This window comes from Ictalurus furcatus, chromosome 13 (genome assembly GCF_023375685.1).
Source record: "Ictalurus furcatus strain D&B chromosome 13, Billie_1.0, whole genome shotgun sequence".
NCBI classification, from domain to species: Eukaryota; Metazoa; Chordata; class Actinopteri; order Siluriformes; family Ictaluridae; genus Ictalurus; species Ictalurus furcatus.
The window spans coordinates 11,161,663-11,186,562 of NC_071267.1; the positions used below are offsets into that span (position 1 = coordinate 11,161,663).

Genomic DNA, 24,900 nt, shown 5'->3' on the forward strand with positions numbered 1-24,900 from the left:
GGAGATGATGTCCACCACATAGTGGACCAGTTATGAGACAATAACAAGTTTCCTGCAAGACAGACGAACAGATGGTCTGAGGATAGGATGGCCTCCGTTCAGTCTAAGTAGCTCTGCAGGTGTAAACACTGGACATAACATATGCTCTCCAGGTTCACCTTCATTGGGTAATATATCCTTGGGCAGAAACCCTGGGTTTTACACTCTACACCCCCACCCCCAACCCTTTCAATCAGTAAAAAAGAATTACTGTATGGTCACAAGACTGTTATAAGTTTAGTCAGGACACTGTTGGGTTTCTGTGTGTAGAGTATCATGACTCTGTGCTTAGCTGCGGGTGAGCAGGGCGAATGAAGAGGGACGGGTGTGAGCCCCATGCTGAGCAAACAATTCACACCTCTCCACAATAACATTGGTACAGAGATAAAACAAACAGCACAACTAAAGCTTTTTTGATATTAAAACACTGTATACAACTGCCACAATAAAATTATAACATTTAAACCTAGAAGGCCATGTAAAAAAATAAAATAAAAGAGGAAGGATATACCTATGAAAAACTGCAAACTCTTAAAGCGCTGAGTGTCTACTTTCATATGAGCCATTACCCACTACTATGGAGTGTGACATCACAAATAAATTCAATTCTGAACACAGGCACCCCCCAAAACACCCCACTGTTTGGCCTCCGGTAAAAAGAGTTAAGTAAATGGTAGGTCTTAGGACCAATGTTTGTCCTCTCACTTGTCTCACAAATGTCTCAAAATATGTCCCTACTGCTGCTTTAGTGTCAGTCATTCTTATGTTTTTGTTTTGTTTTGTTGTAATAGTTTGCCATGTAAAATAAAATAAAAATACAAAAAATATAGTTTTTAAGATTTTTTTTTTTCAAACTATGCCTTTATTAAAAGTTACAGTATAGCTTAAAGTGTAACATAAATTTTACAGTAAATTACAGTTTTTGGGAACCATTTGCCAATAAACAAGTGTTTTTGTACAGTTGCTTACTGTGCAATAGCTACAAATATGCTCAGGTCATTTACTTTATGGCAAATTTCATTTGTAACCAATATGAGTGAAACAACATAAACAACAATGAATGTGGTCTTATTTAGATCTTACAGCTCATAGTTGTTGGTTTTGTTTTTTTATTCAAACAGTTGTGAATCCAAATCACACCACAGAGGTAATTCTACATTCCATCACATGTGTGTATTTAACAAAGCTTCACATTTAGAGTAACTTGCATACAGTGTGTACATGTCTCTAGAGGAATGATATCAGGCACATTGAAAAATAGAATAGATTATCCTAAGCAGAATCTGATGTTGACTAAACATTCAACCACTTCTTTTGAAAAATATTTACAAGTGCTTCTTGTTACAAAAATATACATTGTACATTGCAGCACAAGGACATTTAAAAGATTATTTGATTTAAACATTTATTCAGGTACCACTTTAAACCACTGTTGGATTTTGAAAGTCACTTGTGTTTTTTTATTTATTTATTATTTTTATTTAGGTGTTGTGTTGTTTTTTTGTTGTTTTTTTTTTTGCAAGCATTATAGATATACATACCATACAGAACACACGGTTTCTTAGGCTTTGTTTCAGGTTCGAGTTTGAAAACCAAAAGATGATTTTAGAACAAAAATGCTTTAAAAGAAATTTGCTAAGATGTTCGTATATTAAACGTAAACCTGTGTGTCCAATTCTGTACAATCTGCTGAATTTCCTGCTAAGAAATAACAATAATAAAAGTAAAACAATTGATTTGACTTGTCGGTTAATAAACAGGATTAGACTGAACGTCTGAGCATGAAAAATGCCAAACTAGTCTGGATTCCAGATAGGCAGCACTGGAACAATGCTTCTCATTATTGACTGAAACAATGCCTCCATGTCTGGTTTGCTAGGTACTTTCTATTATAGATAAATGAAAGCCATATTTTTCCCTTAAGTGTTCTTTCAACCTTTTGTGAATTTGATAGCAGAAAGGAAGTGTTATTGAATTTTTCTTGTGTGTGTGCATGCGTGTGTGTGTGTGTGTGTGTGTGTGTGTGTGTGTGTGTGTTTGTGTCTTTGGTGTAATACAAAAAACCTAATAGTAGAATATGGATTATATCTGTAGTACCATCTCTGTACAGTCATGTCAGATACAAAATTGTGGAATCAATTAGTAAACATATTAATTATATCCTTTTGCAGACGGTCGATGTAGATTTGTAGATTTAGCACTTTGTGTCATGACACAGGTCACCAGACTAGAATGGCTAGACAGTGTGTAGAAAACAAACGTGATCTTGATGAAATGGACAGTTCAGAATCAACATCACCTGTAGTTGAATGATTTTTTTTTATTTTTTCATGTCCAAGATAATATTGAGGGACACTCCAAAAACGGAGTGTGTGTAAATACAGAGCTCTCCAATGGAGCCAGGGAGTGTGACTTCATGCAGATGTGGCAAAAAGTGTGCTACTGTATACTGTGTACTGTACTGGTAAAAATGTACATCACTGATACAGTAGATAAAATTGACCAGTGATCTATCTGGGTATTCTGGGTTATGTTTTTTTTTTCTTTTTCTTCTTCTTTGGAGGAGTTTAAGTGCTCCAATAACATCTAGGAGTATTTGTACTTAAATTATTTATGGTTTTAGAAATCATAAGAATGGATTAAAAGAATGGAGGGATGGATTTGCTCCACGTGTAACTATATTTATTTTACTGTGCAAATTTAAATAAATGAAAAACAGGAACTCACTAATTATTTGAATTTCCCTTTTGGTAATTAAGCAAGTGCTTTATCGTAATTAGATCTTTTTTTCTTGATAGAAAAAGTTCAGATCAATTTACACGTGAATTCATTATTCACCAATATGTATTACTTCCATACATATATATTTAAAATAATATAGATATTTTATTTTATACATTTGCAAGCACTTTGAATACATGTGGATTTCCAGGATCCAGATTCACTTTTAAACAAAGCAGCGTTTCATCAGTAAATCTAGTGCAAGATTTCAGTGCTTTTCCTCACTGCTCCTAGTAAGGCTTTTCCTTCTCTGTACAAAGACATTGTTGGAACAAATGTCAGGGGCCACCGTATACCCTGCTGTCCTGTGTGGTTCAGTTAAAGACAGAAAAACAAGTAGCTTATGTGAATAATAACAAAGGATGCTTGGAACTGATAAGACGCCATTGTGTATTTCCTTACTAGCTATGATTTAAAAAAAGGCTGTTGAGATCAGCAAAAACAGGATATTCAGAAAAGGCACTACTTTAACTACTGATACCAAAAAAAAAAAAAAAACAGCTGTCATGATAATTGAACACATTTGTTGAGTAATTATCTCATGTCATGTGAATTTCCTTGGGTCCATAACTTCATGACTGATCATGTCAACAGTTCTTCTGGTAGACCAACTAAATGGAACGAGACACACATGCCAAGCCAGGATGGGATTAAACGCGCGTTCAGACAGCTACAGTCGCAGCTGAGACGAGAAGTCTGTTGAATGAGGAGGTTTTAGAACATATAAGGAAAAACGAAAGAACTCGAACGAATGAAAAACAATGGTGTGATTAAGTCCCTCCTGTGCAGCATGCCCATTCACTGTTCCGTCTTTTGTTGGGCTGAGAAAAGTGCAGGAGCCTCAACCGGTTTAGCCAAAGTCAATACGAGGACGATATTCCAGTACCATTGGGTAGGCCTGAAAAGAGATAAATAAGAGAAATGAGTGTCACTGCAAATCACTGAACATATTTAATAAAATACAGAGTGTGATGAAATTTTGTCACTGTATGAACGGATATACTTTCAAAATTAACTTTGATAAGAATTGGCAGAGACAAGCAACCATAGATCAATGAATATGGAAACAAAAGAGGAACTGCAAATTGCACATAGTTCATAAAGCTTTGTGCTGCGTCCCAATTCACCTACTATCCATCCTAAATAGTGTCTGAGATTAGAATTAGAGTGCCCCAAATCGTAGTATGTTAAAATGCGTATCCTGGATGGTCTACTTTTTCTGGTAGATTTCTGAAGTATGGATCCGTGGACACTTTTTCAGCTAATATTGCCCAGAACTCCTTGCATGACAGAGGAGGAGTTTTGTTATGGTTTGCTTCACCGTATTGAACCTGCAAACATGGCGGACGAGTGTAACGTCAGTGATGCGTCTACGATATTTAGGTATAGTAACTTAAATGTTAAGCACTAAATATAAATATAAATTTAAATAAATCAAGGGAATGGTAAATTAAATTATATAGTATAAATTATATAAGGAATAATGAATGAAGAAAAGCTGAAATGCAATGAGGAGTTTGTTTACGGTGACAGTGTGTGTAACTAGGCAACAATGTTCTCTTCTGTTACATTCCGTGTCCCAGTACTTGAATACACACTCAAAAGTACATACTTTTTCTTCACAAAAAAAGTACATACTTTCGGTGTATAGTATAAGTAGGCGAATTTGGACACAGCATTAATATATATTTTATGTAAACCATTCTGAACTGACAAAGGATATCACATGACATCCTTTTCAGAAGGTCGCTAGCAGCTCAATTAGAGTGATAAAGATTTCAGTGAAATAGTCTTGTATAAATATTCCTTTGTTAGATTTTCAGATGGAAAACATAAATTTAGATTCCATTTCAACAAAAATATATTTTTTTATAATTTTGGAATATATATACAAATACTGTTGTTTGTACCCAGGCAGACTATTTTTAGAGAGAGAGAGAGAGAAGAGAGAGAGAGAGAGAGAGAGAGAGAGAGAGAGAGAGAGCAGAAGTTTTCTGTGTGTTACCAGAAAGGGGGGAAATGAAGTACAGGCCCACACTGACCCAATTCTGTGCCTTTTCAGCCTAATGAGAATTCGGGTAGAATTTCAGGTAGCTGTCACGCCATTCGGTTCGAAGTGTTCAGAAAATAACACCTTTGTGGTACTACTCATTTGTCATCCAGAGTACTTGTTATGTAAAACACCTGTACCACTAGAGTATTGATTTATAAAGCATGTGATGAATGAGGACTGCTTATATTAGTAACAGCTCATTAGTAAACTGCTCCTCAGAACACACATAAAAATGCAAATTTCAAATGGTATCATTTCATAGTGTGTCACTGGTCTGACCCTGAAAAACAAAATCTACTCTACCATAGAAAACAGAATTGCAAATGCACATAACTGTACTGCCAACTGAATGTAGCACTTACATTTGACGTACTTCCAAAAAAAAATTCAACTGGACCAAAATAGATCATGATGTGTAAGCTATCCAAAGAGTGACCAAGCTTTTGTCCCATCATTAAGAAGTCATATTTGAGATATCTGAGAGGGGCAGCTGTTAGACAGACCTCAGCTATTCCCTGTTTGCTTCTCCCCAGACATTTTGGACCTGACCTCTCACCTAAAAGTGGCACTCACAGAGCCAGATTTAGAGCGACAGTGCCAAGATTGTTAAAATGATTAAAGTCAAAGAGTTTATTCCTGTATAGACCAAGCTGTAGGTCAATGCCATGATGCAACCATGACATGATTTTGAGGTTATTGGTGATGTACCTTTAGAAAATAACACCTGACCAAGATGTAGGTCACTGCCATGATGCAACCATGACATGACCTTGCGGTTATTTGGTGACAAGTACCTTTCTTTATTAAGGTTGAGACATGGTAAAATTCTTCCTGGCATTTGAATTGGTTCTAAACCAAAAGCTGCCTTTATAAATACTTGAGGATAGTTTACCTGAGCAATCATTTAAATGACTGGGTTACCCATTCCAAAATAAAGAGCCACTAGCCAAAGTTAGCTCCTTTAATGCTTTGTCAAGTTCAAACCAAATATAAAAACATGAAGTCAGAATGTAAAAAACAGGTCTCAGTCCACAAATTTGCACGGTGTCCCAAAAGTCTCCATACATAGGAGAAATTAACCGTTTTTTAGCAAAATGCCTTCCAAATTTTTCATACTTACTTTATATTGTGTATATATATTTTTTACGATAGCCTGTAATCCATTACACTTTATGTGATTTGACGTTAAAGGAAGAATCCATCTGAATTAGTTTCATAGCAATATTTCTAATCAATAAGTGATCTTGTGCAAAAATATATAGCTTATGATGAAATTCTTTTCATTTTTGAAAACAATTCAAAGTGAGTTAAGAATTGGTTTGGTTCTGGTTTAAACCTTCCTACATCAACAAGTACTCCGACATCTATTTCTATGTTCAGTTTCCTTCCCGTTTAAGCTCACAGAATTTTTTTTCCTTTTATTTTTCATTGTAACCGTGGTAGTAATATCCCCCTGTGACATCAGCATGACACAAAACTTCTAACTTAACAGAAATAGCGAAAAATATAGCATCAACAATCATAAAGCAAACTTTTACTTTAAAGTTCTTATCTATAATTCAAGAGTATATACTGTACATCTAAAAGAGATGTGCAGGAAAAAAAAATATACAGGAATCTTAACCGTTTTTTAAGCCTTTTAAGTTCAAATTTTTATGGATTTCACTGTACTGGAGATCTTTTTGTAAACGTCAACAACTTTGGAAGACATTTGCAAAATGTAGCTGCTTTGAAATTCAAAATCCAAACAAATCTAGACCTTTTACTGTTCCCTGTAAAAACCCGCCCCCTGAAGACATGCATGTGTGACGCCTAGGCTTAAATAAGCGAATGCTGATGTAAGCATGAAAGTTTTCTGATCGGACAAGGAGATGGAGACGGCTCCTTTTCCTGACTGGTTGAATGTTGGTGGTCATAGTTACAGAAACTAGATTTTCTCTTCCGAGTTCTAATGACAGCTGCGACGCCGAGAAGAGAACGTGTGTTCTGATTTAACTATCGCTAACTCAAAGCAAAGGAACATCATATCGAGAGATCATCCATAGAATAATGAAGTTAATTATGAAGAATTATGAGAGGTTTCATCCATAGAATTATGAAGTTAATTATGAAGAATTATGAGAGGTTTCATCCATAGAATTATGAAGGCAGTCTGAGTCCCCTCAGAGGATAATGAGCTTAGAAGCCAATACTGACTCGGGTTAATTCATTATTTATCTTCATTGAGGTGCAGATTTAGTACATGAGGAGAGAATAAGAGACATTAACACATCTTACATTTTCACCTCGAAGCCTCCACCTCGTCATGTATATGAACTCCATGGTGTGATCTTTTCCCATAATCTCGCCATTGCATAGAACGTCTAGCTGTAGAGAAGGCCACATTGCCACAGTGTGAGGAACTGCTAGACTTCAGCTAAGGAGATATATTCTACTGTGTGTTAGCTTAGCAAACTAAATGAAGTTACATCCTGCACTCAAGCTGGGTTTACACTGTGCAATTCTGCTCTGAGAGAATTTTGCTGTTACTGACTCTTTTTAAAATTTTTATTATGAATAAATGATGTAAGAATCACTTATACATCAGGTAGAATTTGTCGCACAGTGTGAGAATGTAAACAATGCCAGATTAAATGTTTGACCAAGCTTTAACAAAAAATTTTATTGTAATTCATCATAAATGAGTTGAGCAGTAATCTGAGTAAATTTCAGTATAAACCCAGTTTTATTCTATTGGTTCGTGCTCTGTGGGTTATACAATCAGGTCCATAAATATTTAAACATTGACAAAGTTATTGTTATTTTAGCTGTCTACCACAGTACAAAGTTTAATTTAAATAATGAATATGCATTGGACTAAAATAATTGGACAAACTAGAATAATCATACATAAATGACAATTTCTAATACAGAAGACGCTGAGTTTCTTCCCTAGTGAAGCTCGGCCTGGTCTGTACTGCAGCTCTCTCTGGCTCCTGCTTGTCCTTTTGGTGTTTTGTCTATGGTTTTGACTTCTTTGTACTTCTTTCCCTTAAATAAGTCTTGGGTCACTTTCGAAAGTATACTTCAGGTCATTGTCCATCTGTATGTTGAAGTGCCATCCAATGAGTTTTGAAGCATTTGACAGAATCTGAGCAAAAAATATAGTCTATACACTTCCGAATTCATCCTGCTGCTTAGGTTAGCAATCACATCATTAATAAATACAAGGGAACCAGTTCCGTTGGCAGATATACATGTCCACACCACAACACTACTTCCACCATGCTTCACAGATGAGGTGATCTGCTTTGGATGGTGAGCAGGTCTGTCCCTTCTCCATACTTTTTCTATCATTCTGGTACAAGATTTTCCAAAACCATACACACTTTTTAAGATTTAATTTTTTTGGCAAACTCTATTCTGGTCTTTCTGATTTTGAGGCTTACCAATGATATATATCTTGTGGTAAACCCTCTGTATTTACTCTGGTGATGGTTTCTTTTGACTGTTGACTTTGACACAGACACACCTACTTCATGGAGGGTGTTCTTCATCTGGCCAATTGTTGTGAACAGGTTTTTCTTCACCAGGGAAAGAATACTTCTGTCATGCATGGCAGTTGTTTTCCATGGTCTTCTGAAGACAGTTGTTTTCCATGTGGCCACACCTATTGTTTTTGCTGTCTCTCTGATGGATTTGTTTTGATTTTTTTTCAGCCTAGTGTTGGCTTGCTTCACTCACAGTGACAGCTCTTTGCACTTCATATTGACTTCATACTGAGAGCTAACACAGAGTTAACACTGAAAGATAATAGAGTTATCTGCTTACTTGTAAGTGAAATAATGAGGGAATAACAGAAAATAACACACACCTGGCCATGGAACAGCTAAGCAACCAAATGTCCAATTACATCTGGTCCCCTAAAAAAAAGGGCGTATGGGGTATGGGGGGCACATATAAAATATGCTGTAATTCCTAAACCGTTCATCTGAATTGGATGTAAATACTTATTTAATTTAAACTCAAATGTACTGTGGTGGACAGCTAAAATAATTCTTTTGTCAATATCCAGGTATGGACCTGATTGTGTAATAACCTGTATAACCCGACTACAGGTTGGCATACACACACACACACACACACACAGTGCACATGTTACCTCATAAGAACTTGGAAGCTTTAACTTTAGACTTAAGAACTTCTTGATTGTTCCTACAGTGACACGAGTTGAGCAGCGAATAAATTTCTTCATTAAGCCCTGAAGAGGGAATAAAATACACAACACACTGTCACAGCTATTCCAACATTACGCTATACAGTGGTGCACTCAATGTTCAGAGTAACCATTACCAGCAATTAGCAGCTTCTCTTCACATTTCACATTAATCTTCCAATTAAAAGTTGCGCAAATGTACTGTAAGGAAGTAGGGTTATAATGCAATCGCCATCCTTGTTGTGAGAGAATATATGAACATATAATTCACAAAAAACCCTAATCAAAGGGTCAAACGTCTCTAGTGGAGTAAAGCTTGAGACCATATATGATAAAATGAGCCATTAAAGCTTGGCAGGAGAAATTAAGAGAGAGGACAACTGGAGAGAGTGTGAATTACTCCCACATTTTTATATTCCAGCAAACAAATGTTTGTTTACTGCATCTGCATAGTGGATGAGTGATTATACATATATATATATATATATATGTGTGTGTGTGTGTGTGTGTGTGTGTGTGCGTGTGTGTGTATAATGGAAGTCTAAGGGCAGTTTTTGGGTCAGGCATTAATGGCTTATGCAAGACATTTTGCAAATCAAGCTCTAAATCGGTATAATTCACCCTTTCAAAGACAGGACTACTTTTTTCAGTGGGAAGAATTTGTGGTGATGCTTAACCAGCATAGTCAATTTCTGCCTGCTCATGCACAGATACCACAAACATTTAGGAAAGGTAGCCAGAATAATTTTTTAGTACTCCAGTGTTGGTAAGACAGTCTCATAATAAGACTCAGTGTGTAAGTTCAGTGTGTTGTAGTTTTGCATTACATTAGGTTGCTGACATATTTTAAAAGTTTAATGACAGAATTCAACACCTGCCCTTAGACTGTTATTAGTGAGTTGTGAGTGAACTGGTTTACAGTGTTTGTTTTTCTCCTTATAGTACAATGTGTTAAATTATATCTATTACTATAGATGCATTGGATAGCGATGCCATTGAAACCAGTCCGTACAGGATTTTGTGGAGGGTTTTTTTCTCCAAAATTTGCGATGCAACTTGTGGAGTGTTTTGTGCGGAAAGCTACTCGAATTGGCGAAGTGCACAAAACTGTTTTGCACGGTTTTTCGCCAATGATATTTGTTAGTAAATGAGACCTTTTTGCTGTACTCATGTTCTACGCATGTGAATCGAAGAGGGTTTTGGCTGAATGCGCATTGTGATGATATCACACGGTGTCTTGGCCAAAATCTGTGGAAAATCTGTGGTAATGTTGAAAAATTGCAAGCTCCTTCGAATATTGCGGAGTTCGACTGGAGCTTGATTTTGCATTAATTTCTTCAATCGACATACTACTTTCAATATTAAACACATAGACAGGAGCTTCAAACTGCTTTTCTTGTCATGTGTAATAAAGATCAGCCTGGCCTTTCACTTGTGATAATTCACTGAAAAAGATTCGATCTTAAAAAGTGACGATATCTTGAATAAAGCTTATCTAAGATTTCTCAATATTTAATTATTATATAACAAATATAAGACAATTAAGCCTATTTCTAGACATGTTTACTGATTTTAAGCTTAAAATGATATTGGCAGATTTTGCTTCATCCTGGGAAAAAAAAATTATTTCAAGCTTGAAATGAGTAAAGAAATATATAGAAATAGGCTTAATCACCTGAAATTTGTTTAGAAATAAATAAAGATACATTATTGAATTTGCCTATATTCAAAATTTATTAACTTGCTAAGATATAATATTTTCTCATAGACACTTGGTGGCAAAGAGAGTATGATCATTATGACGTACATACTAAGAGAGAGACAAAAAAGAGTGAAATACAAATATCAATGTGAAACACCGATAGAGTCTAAGACAGCAAACCTTAACTATGTTCTCTCCTATTGGGCCGTTGTTGCGCAGACAATCCAGGCAGATGGCTATCTGTGGGTCATTCCTGTGGAAGTCCCCATCCCCTCCATCATCAATGTCCTCGTCCATCTTCATCCTCTTACACTCGGGACCGTCATCTGGAATGAGACAGAAGCCCATTAATGACTGTGTATGCATACACCGATGACATCAGCCGTGACATTAAAACCACTGACAGGTGAAGTGAATAACATTGATCATCTCATTACAATGGCACCTGTCAAGAGGTAGGATATATTAGGCAGCAAGTGAACAGTCAGTTCTTGAAGTTGATGTGTTGGAAGCAGGAAAAATGGGCAAGTGTAAGAATCTGAGCGACTTTGACAAGGGCCAAACTTTTATTGCTAGACGACTGGGTCAGAGCATCTCCAAAACAGCAGGTCTTGTGTGGTGTTCCCGGTATTCATTTGGTTAGAAACTACCAAATGTGGTGCAAGGAAGGACAACCAGTGGCAGGGTTATGGGCGCTAACACCTTGGTGCCAGATACCGTAGGACACCTTCAGAGGTCTTGTGGAGTGTTTTGATTGCACAAGGGGGATCTACACAACGTTAGGCAGGCGGTGATGTTTAATGTTATGGTTGATCGGTGTATGCAGCAATACAGACGTGCGTGTAGAAACAGTTCAGTAAAAAAAAACCCAAGGGAATAAATGAAATAGACAAACACATGTAGTATGCATGAGATGCATTGTTTTCACCTCCCCTGAATGAATAACCTCAACATCAAGCGAATCCAAAGCCTGACAATCATTCTGCTGAACTGAACAGATACACTGTTCTTGTAGCGCAGCCGTGTCTTTCACCAATTCTTCCTTTCAAATTAGAATGATGATATACAAGAAGACACACTTGGGGGATATGAAAAGGAAAGTAATTACACAATCATTAAGAATTGCTTACAGCTGCACACTCTTTATAAGCGGTTGTAGAGATTGAAGCCTTCAGGAAATTCTGTGTGGCTGATGCATGATTGGGTAATTCAGTGAGCAAATGGATGGCAGGAACACAAAGCGGCTTTTCTAATGTTCAATCAAAGGCCAAGCCACGTTTCTGCGCAGGCAGTATTTGAATTTTTCAGACCCATGAACCACACAAGGCAGTTTTTGATGTATAAAACGTGATCCTGCGGTACGTCTTCTTACCAGCAGACTCGAGGCTTTATTTAATGTCTGCAGGCTGAACCTGACATCAAACTGGAGCAACATAACTATGGCATTAAACCTCTATCCTGGTCACTTCCATTTATTTCAACAACAAAGACATCTAGTCTCCTAATCTTCCTTGAGACAATCTCAGAAATTGAACAGGCTTTCGCGTGAGAATGCACTTGATGTGTCACTAGAGAACATAAGCTATAGCTTAGTTATTTGTAAGTGACTGATTGCTTTCTTAGCGCACCTTAGTTTGGTGAGATGAAGACAGATATAATCAGAGTTCCTTGGAGAGGGCTGTCAAAGACCAGCTGCCTGCTGTCACCTTTAAAATCGAAATTTAACACTCCCATATGCAGCTACACTGCAGTCTGTCTCAGCTGGCTCTCAGTCTCAGTCTTATCCTTTGACTTATAGTACACAGACATTCACACTATGAACTGCGTAAGACTCACTCTAAAAGCTCTCACTGACATCTCATTGTGTACAGTACTGTATATCAACCATGAGGAGAAGTTTAGGGCTAACTTATACCACTGCATTGTTGAATTATTGAATCTTGATTTGTTTTCTATAAAAGCAGCTCTGGCAATACTGCCAGCTCCATCTAATACATTATTGTTTCTATAGCAACAACTTATATAGGGACTTGTAGAAAGTAGGCCTAATAATAAATAATTAAAAATGTGTTTTTACACATCCATCCATTTTCATACTGCTTATCCTACACAGGGTCGTGGGGGAGTCTGGAGCAAGTTCCCTGGACTGGGGGCCAACCCGTTGCAGGGCACAATCACACACTACGGGCAATTTGGAAATGCCAATCAGCCTACAGCATATGCCTTTGGACTGGGGGATGAAACCGGAGTACCTGGATGAAACCCCTGAAGCACAGGGAGAACATGCAAACTCCCAACCCCAAAGGTACGAGGCAAGCATGCCACTAACCATTAAGCCACTTTGGGACATGCTGTTATATGAAAAGAATCAACTTACCATCATTTTCTTTCAACTTATTCTTTTTCCAGAATTCAATCTCCTGCTGTTGTTCCTCTGAACAGAAACAAGAAAACACAAAGAGAAATAGAAAGTCAAGGATTAAAAAAAAAAAAACATAACTGAGTAATCGGCTCTGTGTTCTGATTCATCAGCAAAACACAAAATTACTGTATTTAAGTTTTCAGTAATTAACTCTATCATCTTAATGGAATACTCCAGCTTTCTTGACCTAATCTCTAATTACTGCATCTGTAGTGTATGTGTGATGAAGAATCTCAACCTGTTTCCCTGTAACGAGAAGCAAATTAAAAACTGTTTTACTGAGGTTTTAATGGTATATATAGTATATAGGCAGTTAAAGTGGCCAATAAGTGTTTGCGCTAAAGATATGCTTTCGAGAAATGTTGAATGAGTCCTTCATTCATAAATTATTTGTAAATTAAGCATTAAATCATAAATGTACTGTCAGATATTGTGCTCCTTTTTTCCGAGGGAATCATTTGTTTGTTTTTGCCTGATCGCACATGGATAAGTCAAAAGTTTAAGAAAACATATAAGTAACTGGACTTCTCCAGTGTTAAGAAAAATACAACGTAATGTGAATATAATGTTTTCACGTTATATAGTCATATATTTGAACTACTGTTGACGGAATTCGACAACTACCCTCATACGTCTCAGGTAAAATGGTTTCTTGTTCTCTTCTCAGTACAGGGAAATGTGTTAACGCTCTTATTAGAGATGTAGTAGACAGTGCTGGAATATTCCTTTAATCGAGAAGAACTCGATTGCACTTACTTTCCCGAAGTCCAGGCACAAGCTTGAATATGATTTCTTCTAATGTGTTGTCCAACCTTTGAAAACAGGACACAGTTAGAGGGTGGACAAAAAAAGGGCAGAAATTTCACAATAAGCCGTAAAAACTACTCCCATAAAAATAACATTTGTGTTGATGTAACTGAGGTCCAGACCAGACACACATACAGAAGCAGTATATTGTGGCTACTATGTTCAGGCTGAGCTACTATGCAGTTCCAGGGCAGGGCTGCACCTGTGTGTGTTGGCTACACTGAGCAGTGCAGCTGTTGGCTGGAATGCATCTCTGCTAATACCAAATTTATTGAATAGCCCACACACACACACACACACATACACACACACACGCACACACACACACACACACACACACACACACACACACACACACTATGGTTCTGCCCAATGGCATGCAGCTACGGCTAGACAACTCAGCGTCAGCTCTGATACATGTGGAGCAATCTATGAGAAATGTTCAGCAGTATTCCCAGTTTGGTGTCAATCTACTTAACTGGGAAATCACAGAACAGTTTATTTAGCTCTGTTTCACAAAGTAGCCCTTTAACATTAACACTAGTTGATTTTGTTATTTGCATTGTAAGAAGATGCTGCAGTCTGCTTTGCTTTGATCATTAATTATGAAATATATCCAGATCTTTGATGTCATTTTGCGTTGTCTGTTCATTAGTGAGACGATGAACAATAGGCTTATGAGTATGAGATGTTGATATTGGAGAATATTTTATAGTACAAAGTACAAGTACAAGTAAATGAGACTGGTGTTGGACTAATAGTAGTAACGTTATTGATGCATCCCTATGCAATCCCAAAATCACCAATTTACCTGACTTACATTTATAAGTCATAAGGCCATGGCTCGTTGGTTGCCATGGCCCTATTCTTATATTCAGCATAAAAACTGTGCCAAAAATCTTCATTTGAAAGTTTTTGTTTGAAAATGACCGTATTGTAGGGCCTTTTGAAGTTAAAGCTTTCCAACAGTTCATTTTGGAACAACACCCTGAACGACTAGCGTTGGTGTTCCCCCTGCAAATTGGCCTACAGCACTTCAGAATGGACTGAAGCTAGACACAGAGGGGGCGGAGCCAACTGGGGGAGTGGAAAAACAGTCCCTCCAGGATTTGGCCATACTGTGATCGCAGAAATTAACGAAAAATCAAGCAAACTCTTATATTCGGAGGCGTTTGCAATTTTTTCAAAATGATCACAGATTTTCCGCAGATTTGGGCCAAGACGTGTCATGTGACATCATCACAACGCGCATTCAGCCAAAGTCCTCTTCGATTCAAGTGTGTCGAACATGAGTACAGATTAAATGTCTCATTTACCAACAAACATCACTGCAAAAGACTCCGATTTCGCCAGTTCAAGTAGTTTTCTGCAAATTTTGAAAAAAGCCGCAGCAAAATCAAGTATTTTTGGCCACAACAATCACAAAAAAAACCTCAGCGAAATACTTTAGGGATTGGAAAAATTTTGAAAATGTTTTCACTGCAATTGCGATTTACTAGACCGGCTACACAGGGCTCTAAATCTTACATACTGCTGCTTTAATATCTTTTATCTTAATGAACTGAAGGTTTAGACGTTTTTATCTTTTCTCACGTAAAGTGCTTGGAAATCTAAACATACAGTGCTGTGCAAAAGTTTTAGGCACCCTAGTCTTTTAGTACAAACATTGTTGATTGTTTATTTTATGACTTCTACATTATCAGGTCAGAACAAAAAACATTTTAGATTCCCAAACACTAGTTTTCCAGCACAAAATGAAATCTTACAGGAGAATGTTTGCATGTCATTAAAGAAAGCAGTGGATTATGTAAGAGACACTTTTCAGACAAAAAAACACAATGAAGGCTGCTGGGTTTTGCTGCAAAAATAAGAAGCGAGTGCGACAGTCAAAGTCTCCAGAAGAACCGTGTCTGGTTCTGTAAGATGCTCAATAAAACTTACAGCTCATTTCCTTATAAAACTGCACAAACTGTACCTAAGACTGTTATTTTTATTTTTATTTTAAAAAAAATTTGTCACACCAAATATTGACTTTGTTCAGTTTATTATGTTTATTTATGGTATTATTTTTTAAAATGTAGAAACATTTCATTTCATTATTTTGAAACCATCTTTGCTTACAGAATTTCTTTGCATATGCCTAAACCTTTTGAACAGTACTATATATAATTAATTAGTTATTTACATATACATACGCATTATAAAACAGTCCTACCTTAACATTTCCAGTGGATTTGTTTCATGGACTTGGATACCACATTTCGGACATTCGTTGCTGTCTTCAAAATGCTGGACGATGCAACTTTTACAAACTATCAAGGGTAGAAACAAGAGAATAAGAATGAGACAATTCACTCAGATGTTTTACAATTCAACAAAGCTGCTACGCACTTATGAAAAAACATTCATAACTCACAAACATTTCCGAATTATTTTTAATCATGCATTCATTAATATGCCAGGACACAAAAAAAAATTCAAACAGCTTTCTGTGGGAAACCTCACCACTTTCTCTAGGCAAACTGATTTCATTGACTGAATGTCTGAATGTCTGCCAAGAGAACATTTGGCTATTTGTGCCATTGGTATAATCTCTTATATTACCCATTTCAGATTTACAGTTTCTGGGAACTTCAGGGTCTGAATCTGGATGACTGATATCTGCATATCTGTGTGGTGTGTAAGTAAAACTAAGCCTGAGGCCTGAAACTGAGATAAAGGACCGAGCTGCATCATATTCACTGAGCCAACTACATTACACACACACACACACACACACACACACACACACACACACACACACTGTACACATCATCTTTTACCACTGTGTCTTACAGCAATGAAGCTGCTTTCAGCTGGACTGTGCATTGAATCGGAATGTTATAAAAATGAACTGGGCTGCTTTTCTCTTAGAACAACCAAAGACACACATTTAACTCTCATTCATCCACAAATCAGTCATGTGAAACCCGCATTAGACACAATTAGGACAGCAATATACAGTATGGTCTGAGAAAAGAGGGAAAACATAGGACTCTTTAGGCCCTTGAGCAAATAGTAAAGTGTGTATTACTTCCTGGCTGTACACTTATGGATAAACCTATACATCATGCATGCCCGTTGGTTACTCTGCTCTCACATACTCCCCCAGAAATAACAATCAGAGTCACACCTGAGCAGATTTATAGGTTAGGCAATAATAGGCAGAGTACAAATAACCCTAGCTGCTGATTCATTCTAATGCATTTCACACTGCTACAGGATAAGCAAGTTGAAGAAAGAGAGAGAGAGAGAGAGAGAGAGAGAGAGAGAACTAAATCATCCTATCAAATGCAAGACTCCACAACCAGGCTTTGTGTTGAAATAGAAGCCTTGTTGTTTGTCTTTCCCCCTTTGGATTACAGTTTGTAGAAAGATAAGAAACTGACTCCTACAAACAAATAATTGGAACACAAAACGCTCATTGAAGGTGGAAAGACATTTGTTGTCATGGTGACTGGGGCTCCAGATATCTCCGTTCACCCTGAGGACTGCAGAAGTGTGTATCTACAAGGGCACTTTCACCTTTACTATTCCATCAAAACATCAAGAGGTGTAAAATAAATACACTGATGGCATGGTGGGTAAAGAAGCACAAACACAAGCAAAAAAATCTTTAGGATCAATTCTATCTGTGGTCCCTTGATTTATATTTTATTTTCATAAGACGTGCCACTATATAAACGAATGTGGCAAAAGAATTGTCCTTAATGACATAATACATGCATCAGTTACATATAATGCATCAAATTCCAAAATTATTGGCACCCTTGAAGTGAACAGGGAAAAGCAAATAAAAAACAATTAAGCACGATGATACAAAGTTCAAATAGATAAACTATTTCATGCTTTTGTTTATCAAGATCATTCTCGTAAGCACTTCTTTAACCCTTTAAGCTCCTGAGACACCTCAGTGACTCCAGAATCTTGTAATTACACCCATTAATAGTTTCCACAAACTACTGCCACAACGTTGGAGGCACACAATTTTATAAAATGTTTTTTTATGCTATAAAAAATAGCATTATAATTTTCCTTTACTGAAACTAAGAGTCCCAAACCTGTTCCAGCATGACAATGCACCTGTGCACAAAGCAAGCTGCAGGAAGACATGGTTTTCGCCATACCACAGGCGAACACTTTTCTGTTTCCAAACACACTGAAATTGAGTTTTATTCATTTTATATATTCATTTTGATAGTTTTTCATAAAGGGTGCCAATAATTCTGGAGTTGCCTGTAATTCCATACTTAATGGTCCATTAATGGAGTTGTCCTCAGGAGGCAGGAGAGTTGTTGGCACTGTAGCAGAAGGTTTTGATAATAACAGAAGTACGAGACTGAAATTCAGTGAAACGTAGCTAACACAGTAACATTCCAATGTTTTCTATCAGATTTCTCCAGCACTACATACCTCGCTTACTTCATTTCCTGACTCAAAAGTACATCTCACTTAGGTCACATTGGTGCCCACTTGCTGCACAAGAGAAGGAGTTTGGAATAACCTGAACAAGAATAATGTAGTACTCTAGTGCAGTTCACCATAGTGGTAGCTTAGCTTGTTTATAGAAAAGAAAGAACTAGAAACAGCGAATCAAATACAATTTTTTACATTTTACTGCTCATACTTAACCCTCTTACCCCTAAGTTCCCACAGTATTATGTCCCATAACCCTATATTCCCCAGAGAAACAGCACGCCAACCCTGAGTTCCTGGGCCAAAATCAACATTTTAATTTTAACATTTTTAGGCCTTGAAACAACTTATAATAATGTATTTGTGTAATATTACTTTGAAAATGAAGCAGTTCAGTGTTTTTACTAAACTTAGAGCACAATTCTTAACTAGAGAAATTACGAAAAAATGCTCGCTAAAATCCTTATACTCATTTAGAAGTACCATACGAGCATCAGCGTGGTCAATGCCTTTGAATAAATTCAAGTAAATAATAAATAAATAAATGCATTTTAGCGCCAAAAGTCAAGTTTCTGGTGATAATCAGACCAGCAGGTAGTGTTTTCACGAATGCACAGAAATGGTCCCGTTATGACTCCAGACCCCTGCAGTGTCAGTCGCACTGGTTGATGCTGATGATGAAGATGGATCAGGGTCTGAATCAGGAGAGTCTGGGTCTCTATCAGTTTCGGTTTCGGTTTCAACATCGCCTGAACTTTCACTGCTGTCACTATCTAGAATCCTCGCTCTCGCCTGTGTAACTGTGTATGTTTTCTTTTTTTTCACTATTTTAGATGTACCTGTGTTCACTGTAGGTGTAACTTTAGCTGGAACACGATTAGCTTTTCGCTTTGGCATTTTTAGTTCACTTCTACTAGTACACCAATATTCAGGCTTGGATCAGCTTCATCGTAATGCCGGCGTAATAACGTAATCACGTCGTGACGTCATGACGTCATCAACCTTCCGGGTCAAAAAATAATAATTAAATAAGTAAGGAATCATAGCAAAGTAATGCCGGTACACTGGCCTTACGGGGATAACGTTTACACTGTAAAGCCGCTATATCGGCTTTACGGGGATTTGGCCTAGACAGCCAAGCCGGTATATCGTCCTTACGGGAATAGATCAAAGATGGGCAAGCCGGTTTTTCGGCCATACGGGGTAAGAGGGTTAAAATACAATCTTTGATTTTTCACTGTTAGATTACAATACCTTCTGGATAAGTTCTACTCCTGAAGTTATGTTGACTAAATCCCTCTCACGCCTCCGTGGGCTCATATAGAAATCTTTATTTGAGCTTATTAAGAATAAGAATGGCCCTACATGTTGATTGGGATCCCTCAAGGGAGAATGATGGGAAGCTGATGAAGGAGTTCTAGCAGTCATGGAACATAGCGTTAGTCTCAGGGTGACAGCAAGCCTGACTTGGCAATTCCTGACTGTGGCTTTAAAAAAAACAAACATGTTTGTTAAGGCAAAGCACTCACAGGTATGCAGGCACTCTGTCACTGTGGTGGGCTTGATCAGGTAGCCTTTACACACATAACAAGTGATGAAGTGGTTGAACTCCTTGACTAAGTGCTTCCTCTGAGTGGCCATTTTCACCTCTTGCCGTCGGACAGGTGGAGGGATATTGGAGATTATGTGTGGGGTGTGGAAGATCTATGGAGTGAACAGCTGAGGGTAGAGCTCAAAGCACGGCTCTGCCGCAGAGCGCCTTGCCCTTACGTCCTGGCATTTTCGGCCTTTGGTGACATCACGCTATGATGTGTGCTGCCTTTTTGTCATCATGCTCCTTTGATATCTGTAAGATACCTGAAAGAAAGAAAGAAATGTTGTACACCAGGAAACTTTTTTTTTAGATTGACATTGACAGGATTTTTGGAAACGGCCCTCATCCCGAGCAGCTGCTAGTCTCTGCTGAAAACATATCCTCATACTCGTACAAATAGACCAGGGGCTAAGAATATCATTAAGCCCAAACCCTGTTAGAGATGAGCTAGTACAGGAATAATAACACAGTACCAGGCAGTTCTTAAACTGTAGCTACACTCATTAGCCATTTTGTCAGGCCTACTATACTACACCTACTATAAAACTTCATTTGTAGTGTACAGTTACTGACTGTGCGCTGTCAGCTGAGGTTTTTAAGCACTGGGTAGTTACTGGCTGCTTTATTAGACATACCTTCCTTGTTATCCAACCTTATAGGGTATGGTTAAATTATTCATTGCCGTGTGAATTAACTGTCTTCTAAACCAGGAGCTTCAAGCACTGTAGTCACGGACCCCTTTAACTATTAACAAAAAAAATCACAGTAGTGAATTCCTATCAGTACAGATTTATTTTACAAACAAACAAAAAATATACAGATAATTTAAATGATTTCTTAATTTTTTTTTAAATACTTTCCATTTTAATAATAATTTACAAATATTAAATATTTATTAGAATTTTCTTTTCTGAATTTCTACCCATAGAAGCCAATTTTATTAAAACTGTCATTAAAATCCAGTTAACATTATTTATATAACATATAATTTATATATTTAATTTATATAAATGTAATAACTTTGATAATGGTCAAATCAAGAAATAGATGAGCTATAGTCAGTAACTGTATAGCTACAAAGTGCATCTTTCGCCCTATTCAGATGGGATTCAATTTACATGGGGTCCTGGAGTAATTTCCTATTTTACAGGTGCTAATCTGTGATTATTTTCCATCCAGATCGGCCATGTCAATATTTTCTTTCATCATTCTCTAAGAAAATTACAGGCCAAATTTCCTACCTACTGTTTTTTTCCCTAAACTCAGCAGTCGTCTGATAATTTTAAGTCCAGTTCAAATACACGTCTATGATTTTTATGCAGACGTCAACTTGTGTTAGAAAAAAAAAAGATGTTTCGGCAGCTGCTACTTGCTATATTTAGTCTCATAAAACATGTATCAGTAACCCTCCCCCAGATATTAAACACTTTCCCAAATCGTGAAATCAAAAATGGATGCTTTAGAAATGACACTCAAGCACATGCTTGGTCTGGGAGGTCACAATCTTATGGTTATAGATTTCTATACACATAATGATTAGTTGTATCACTGCCAGTTCCTTAAGTACCTAATGTTAAATGCTGAAGAATTAATACTGTAAATTATTTCAATATTTCAAAACTGCTAACCAATTGCAGCTTTTAATTTATTTAATATTAGATATTTAAGGATTTGACCATGTGATGCAAACATCCAGCTTCATAGAAATTACATTCCACTAGAAACTTGCACCTCCTGTGTTAATTTTATTGATGTCCAGGTATGAGAGTTTTATCACTGAGCAGAAGTTTAAAAAAATCTATTATTTTCCCCCCTCTTTCTGCTCTCGTTTTGGGCTTGCCAAAGAGGATCACCCGTCTGCATATTGATTCTGTTTCTGGCCAGATGCCCTTCCGGATGCAACCCTGCCCATTTCCCAGGCTTGGGACCCGCAGTGAGAGAGCACAAGCAACCCTCCAGTGACTGGGGTTGGTCCCTTGACCAGGAATTGAACCCAGGCCTTGGCGATGAGCGCACCGCATGCTAGCCACTAGTCCACCAGGGAACCAAAAAAATGTATTAAGTTACGCTCAATTTTTCTTAACTTTGTTAAGACTAGATATGGGCGTGTCCTCGCTGGACACGCCCATATCAAGTCATCAACACACGCTGTCGTTCATGTCGGCAGAAGTTGTCAGTTCTCTTTGAAAATTAATGTCCTCCAGTCGCTTTGTCGCTGCGAGTCTGTATGTGTGAATACACCTTTTCATATGTCGCTCAGATAAACTTATCCAAGCGAACAGGGCTTACATTAGACCTGATAGAGTGGCCAAAAAAACACTTTATTTATTTATTTATTTATTTTATGCAAAATGATCATTTCTGCAAGTAATGTCATTTACAAACTAGCTACACTGGGGGAGCTTATTTGCCATGCGCGCAGGTGCGTGTCGTGTTAAGCCCCGCCCCCTCGTACAAAGCGAAAGCGATATGCCTTCTTCTTCTTCTTCTCGACTCTCAGCGCCTTTAGCGGGAAGAGCACCAACAGCACACACTACTAGCCTGCTACACAGTACACAGAAATAGTGCGCTGAAAAAGTACACACCACAGGTGCCTCCGTAAGCGGCGTACTATTTTAACATACTATTTAGTACAGTAGCACTAGTGTTGTTATTGTTGTTGTTGTTGTTGTTTTTTACGTAACCTATGACACTTTACAAACCGCCGATATAGGCTATTTTACACATCTAGAACCTTCTGTTTTGAGAAAAAAAAAGCATGGGCGTGAACAAGTGCCTAGCTTTCCTCTAAACTTCCAGGAAGCCTGTGTAAGAGTAGAGTAAGTGGCTCCATGGAGCTGAAGAGAGAGTGGTGTGTTGTTTTTACAGTTTGACATGTTTGGTATGTTTGTTATCTCGGCCTGTCATCTTTAAGCATAACGCACCAAAGTTTAAGGCTCTGTGCGGTCAGGAAAGCTGAAAGTTGATCAAAAGCCCATTGTAACTCGCCGGAAATCATTTTAGTTGTAGATACTGTATCAATATGATCAAAGCGGATTGATACATCACATCACATCACATGGCTGGACTTGCTAAGCTGTTACAGTCTAATATCAGCACCATCACATCAACACTGCCTGTCTGTTTATTTTATTTCATTCTCTATCACCCCTGTCCGAAATAACCCACGTCCAATAACGTCCTCATTTCAGTTCACTAGCGTGTGTGTGTGTGTGTGTGTGTGAGAGAGAGAGAGAGAGAGAGAGAGAGAGAGGCAGAATGAAGCCCTGACTAGTTAAAGTGCTGTCCGTGAAGCTGTCACCTCACACCGGGAGCTACACATGCCCTGGAAACTCTAGACACACTGTATGACACCCGATCGCGTCGCCATCCCAACTGAAACTTTACTACACCAGGCACCTTGTAAGAGGTAACCGAAAGGCGATCGTCATGGCTCCGTGAGTTTAATAACAAGCCCCTGTCCCTTACCTTGTGAAATCACGAGTCCTCCTTCATGGTGCTGCGCAATCATTTGGCGAGCGTGTGCTGTGAATGTGACATGCGGAAAAGTCGGCGGGGAGAAGGCGGAACTGCTGCTCTCAGTGTGTGTGTGTGTGTGTGTGTGTGTGTGGACGCGGATGATGATGGGGATGATGAAGGGCGGGGCGGAAGACTCGTGTTTACGCCGAGCTGCTTCAGCGCTGAGACTCTGATTGGAGCCAAAGTGGGGCGCAGCTGCTGTCGTAACGGCGGGCGATACGAGGCACAAAAAAAACCCTCTAAACCTGTTTGTCAGTACACATTAAAAAGCCAGAGCCTGAAATATGTCGATTCATGATAATTTACACATGTGTCTCTCTTTTTTTTTTTTTTTTGCTAATCCCTCTCTCTTTTTTCTAGCTGGAATATTGGTAGAGGCTAGGTGAGGATTGACACTACATACATAACAAATAATAGAACATAAAATGCATCAGTAGAGCAATACACTGTTTTAAGAAACTGAATTTAATGCAAAACACTGTATGTGGACAGGGTAAAATAAGTACTCTTACTGTACCTCCCACCTCTGGGGTTGTGGGTTCGAATCCCGCCTCCACCTCTCCACCCAGTGCGCATGGAGCTTGCATGCTCCCCACCCCTGTGCCTCAGAGGTTCCTCTAGTTTCTCCATTGTAGGCTGATTGGCATCTCTAAATTGTCCGTAGTATGCGAGTGTGTGGGTAGTTGTGCCCTGCGATGCGTTATAGCACCCGGTCCCGGGTGTCCCCTGCCTTGTGCCCCATGATCCCTGGGATGGGCTCCAGGCTCCCCCATGACTGTGTGTAGGCTAAGCGATATTAAAAAAAAATAGATGGAAGCATATCTCAATTAATCTTTTGCCACTGGATAGCTGAGAATATTTTTTTTTATCTGTTGGAATGTTTTCAAAAAATTTGCATCTATTCATGCAAATGAGGCTTCGTGTGATTAAATATGCGTACATTTGCATACTTTATAAATCCAAAAAAAATCTTTGGACGATGTTAGAATTACAAATGTTTATTCCACTGAAGTGAAGGCGCTCTGAAGAGATAGACTTGCAAACCAGTTTACTGGAAAATCATTTCTTTTGTTGCTTAAGCAAAACTAATAATAATAATAATAATAATAATAATAATAATAATAATAATAATAATAATCATGGACTATTGTAAAAACTGTTTTAATACCATTTTCTGTGGGAAATCTATCTTACATCTAAGTAACATTTTGAGAAATGTCTCTGTATTAAGCTTTTAGACAGTAACAGGAATGCCTATGTAAAAATTCATGAATGCAGCTCATCTACAAAATTGGATTTTTGCTTTTGAACAAATTAAAATCTGATTTTAAGA

At 37.8% G+C, this 24,900-nt stretch overlaps 1 protein-coding gene across 1 annotated transcript; it reads right to left on the reverse strand.

The window, feature by feature from the left end:
- Positions 1 to 1,602: 1,602 nt before the first annotated feature.
- pcgf5b (polycomb group ring finger 5b) lies at positions 1,603 to 23,641 on the reverse strand. The gene is made up of 9 exons (XM_053640066.1): positions 23,517 to 23,641; positions 19,984 to 20,311; positions 16,215 to 16,311; positions 13,949 to 14,004; positions 13,148 to 13,204; positions 10,951 to 11,096; positions 9,015 to 9,113; positions 7,151 to 7,240; positions 1,603 to 3,718 (listed from the first exon to the last, which is right to left on the reverse strand). The coding sequence occupies exons 2-9, from the start codon at positions 20,093 to 20,095 to the stop codon at positions 3,671 to 3,673; spliced, it is 705 nt and encodes a 234-aa protein (XP_053496041.1). The 5' UTR covers positions 20,096 to 20,311; positions 23,517 to 23,641; the 3' UTR covers positions 1,603 to 3,670.
- Positions 23,642 to 24,900: the final 1,259 nt, after the last annotated feature.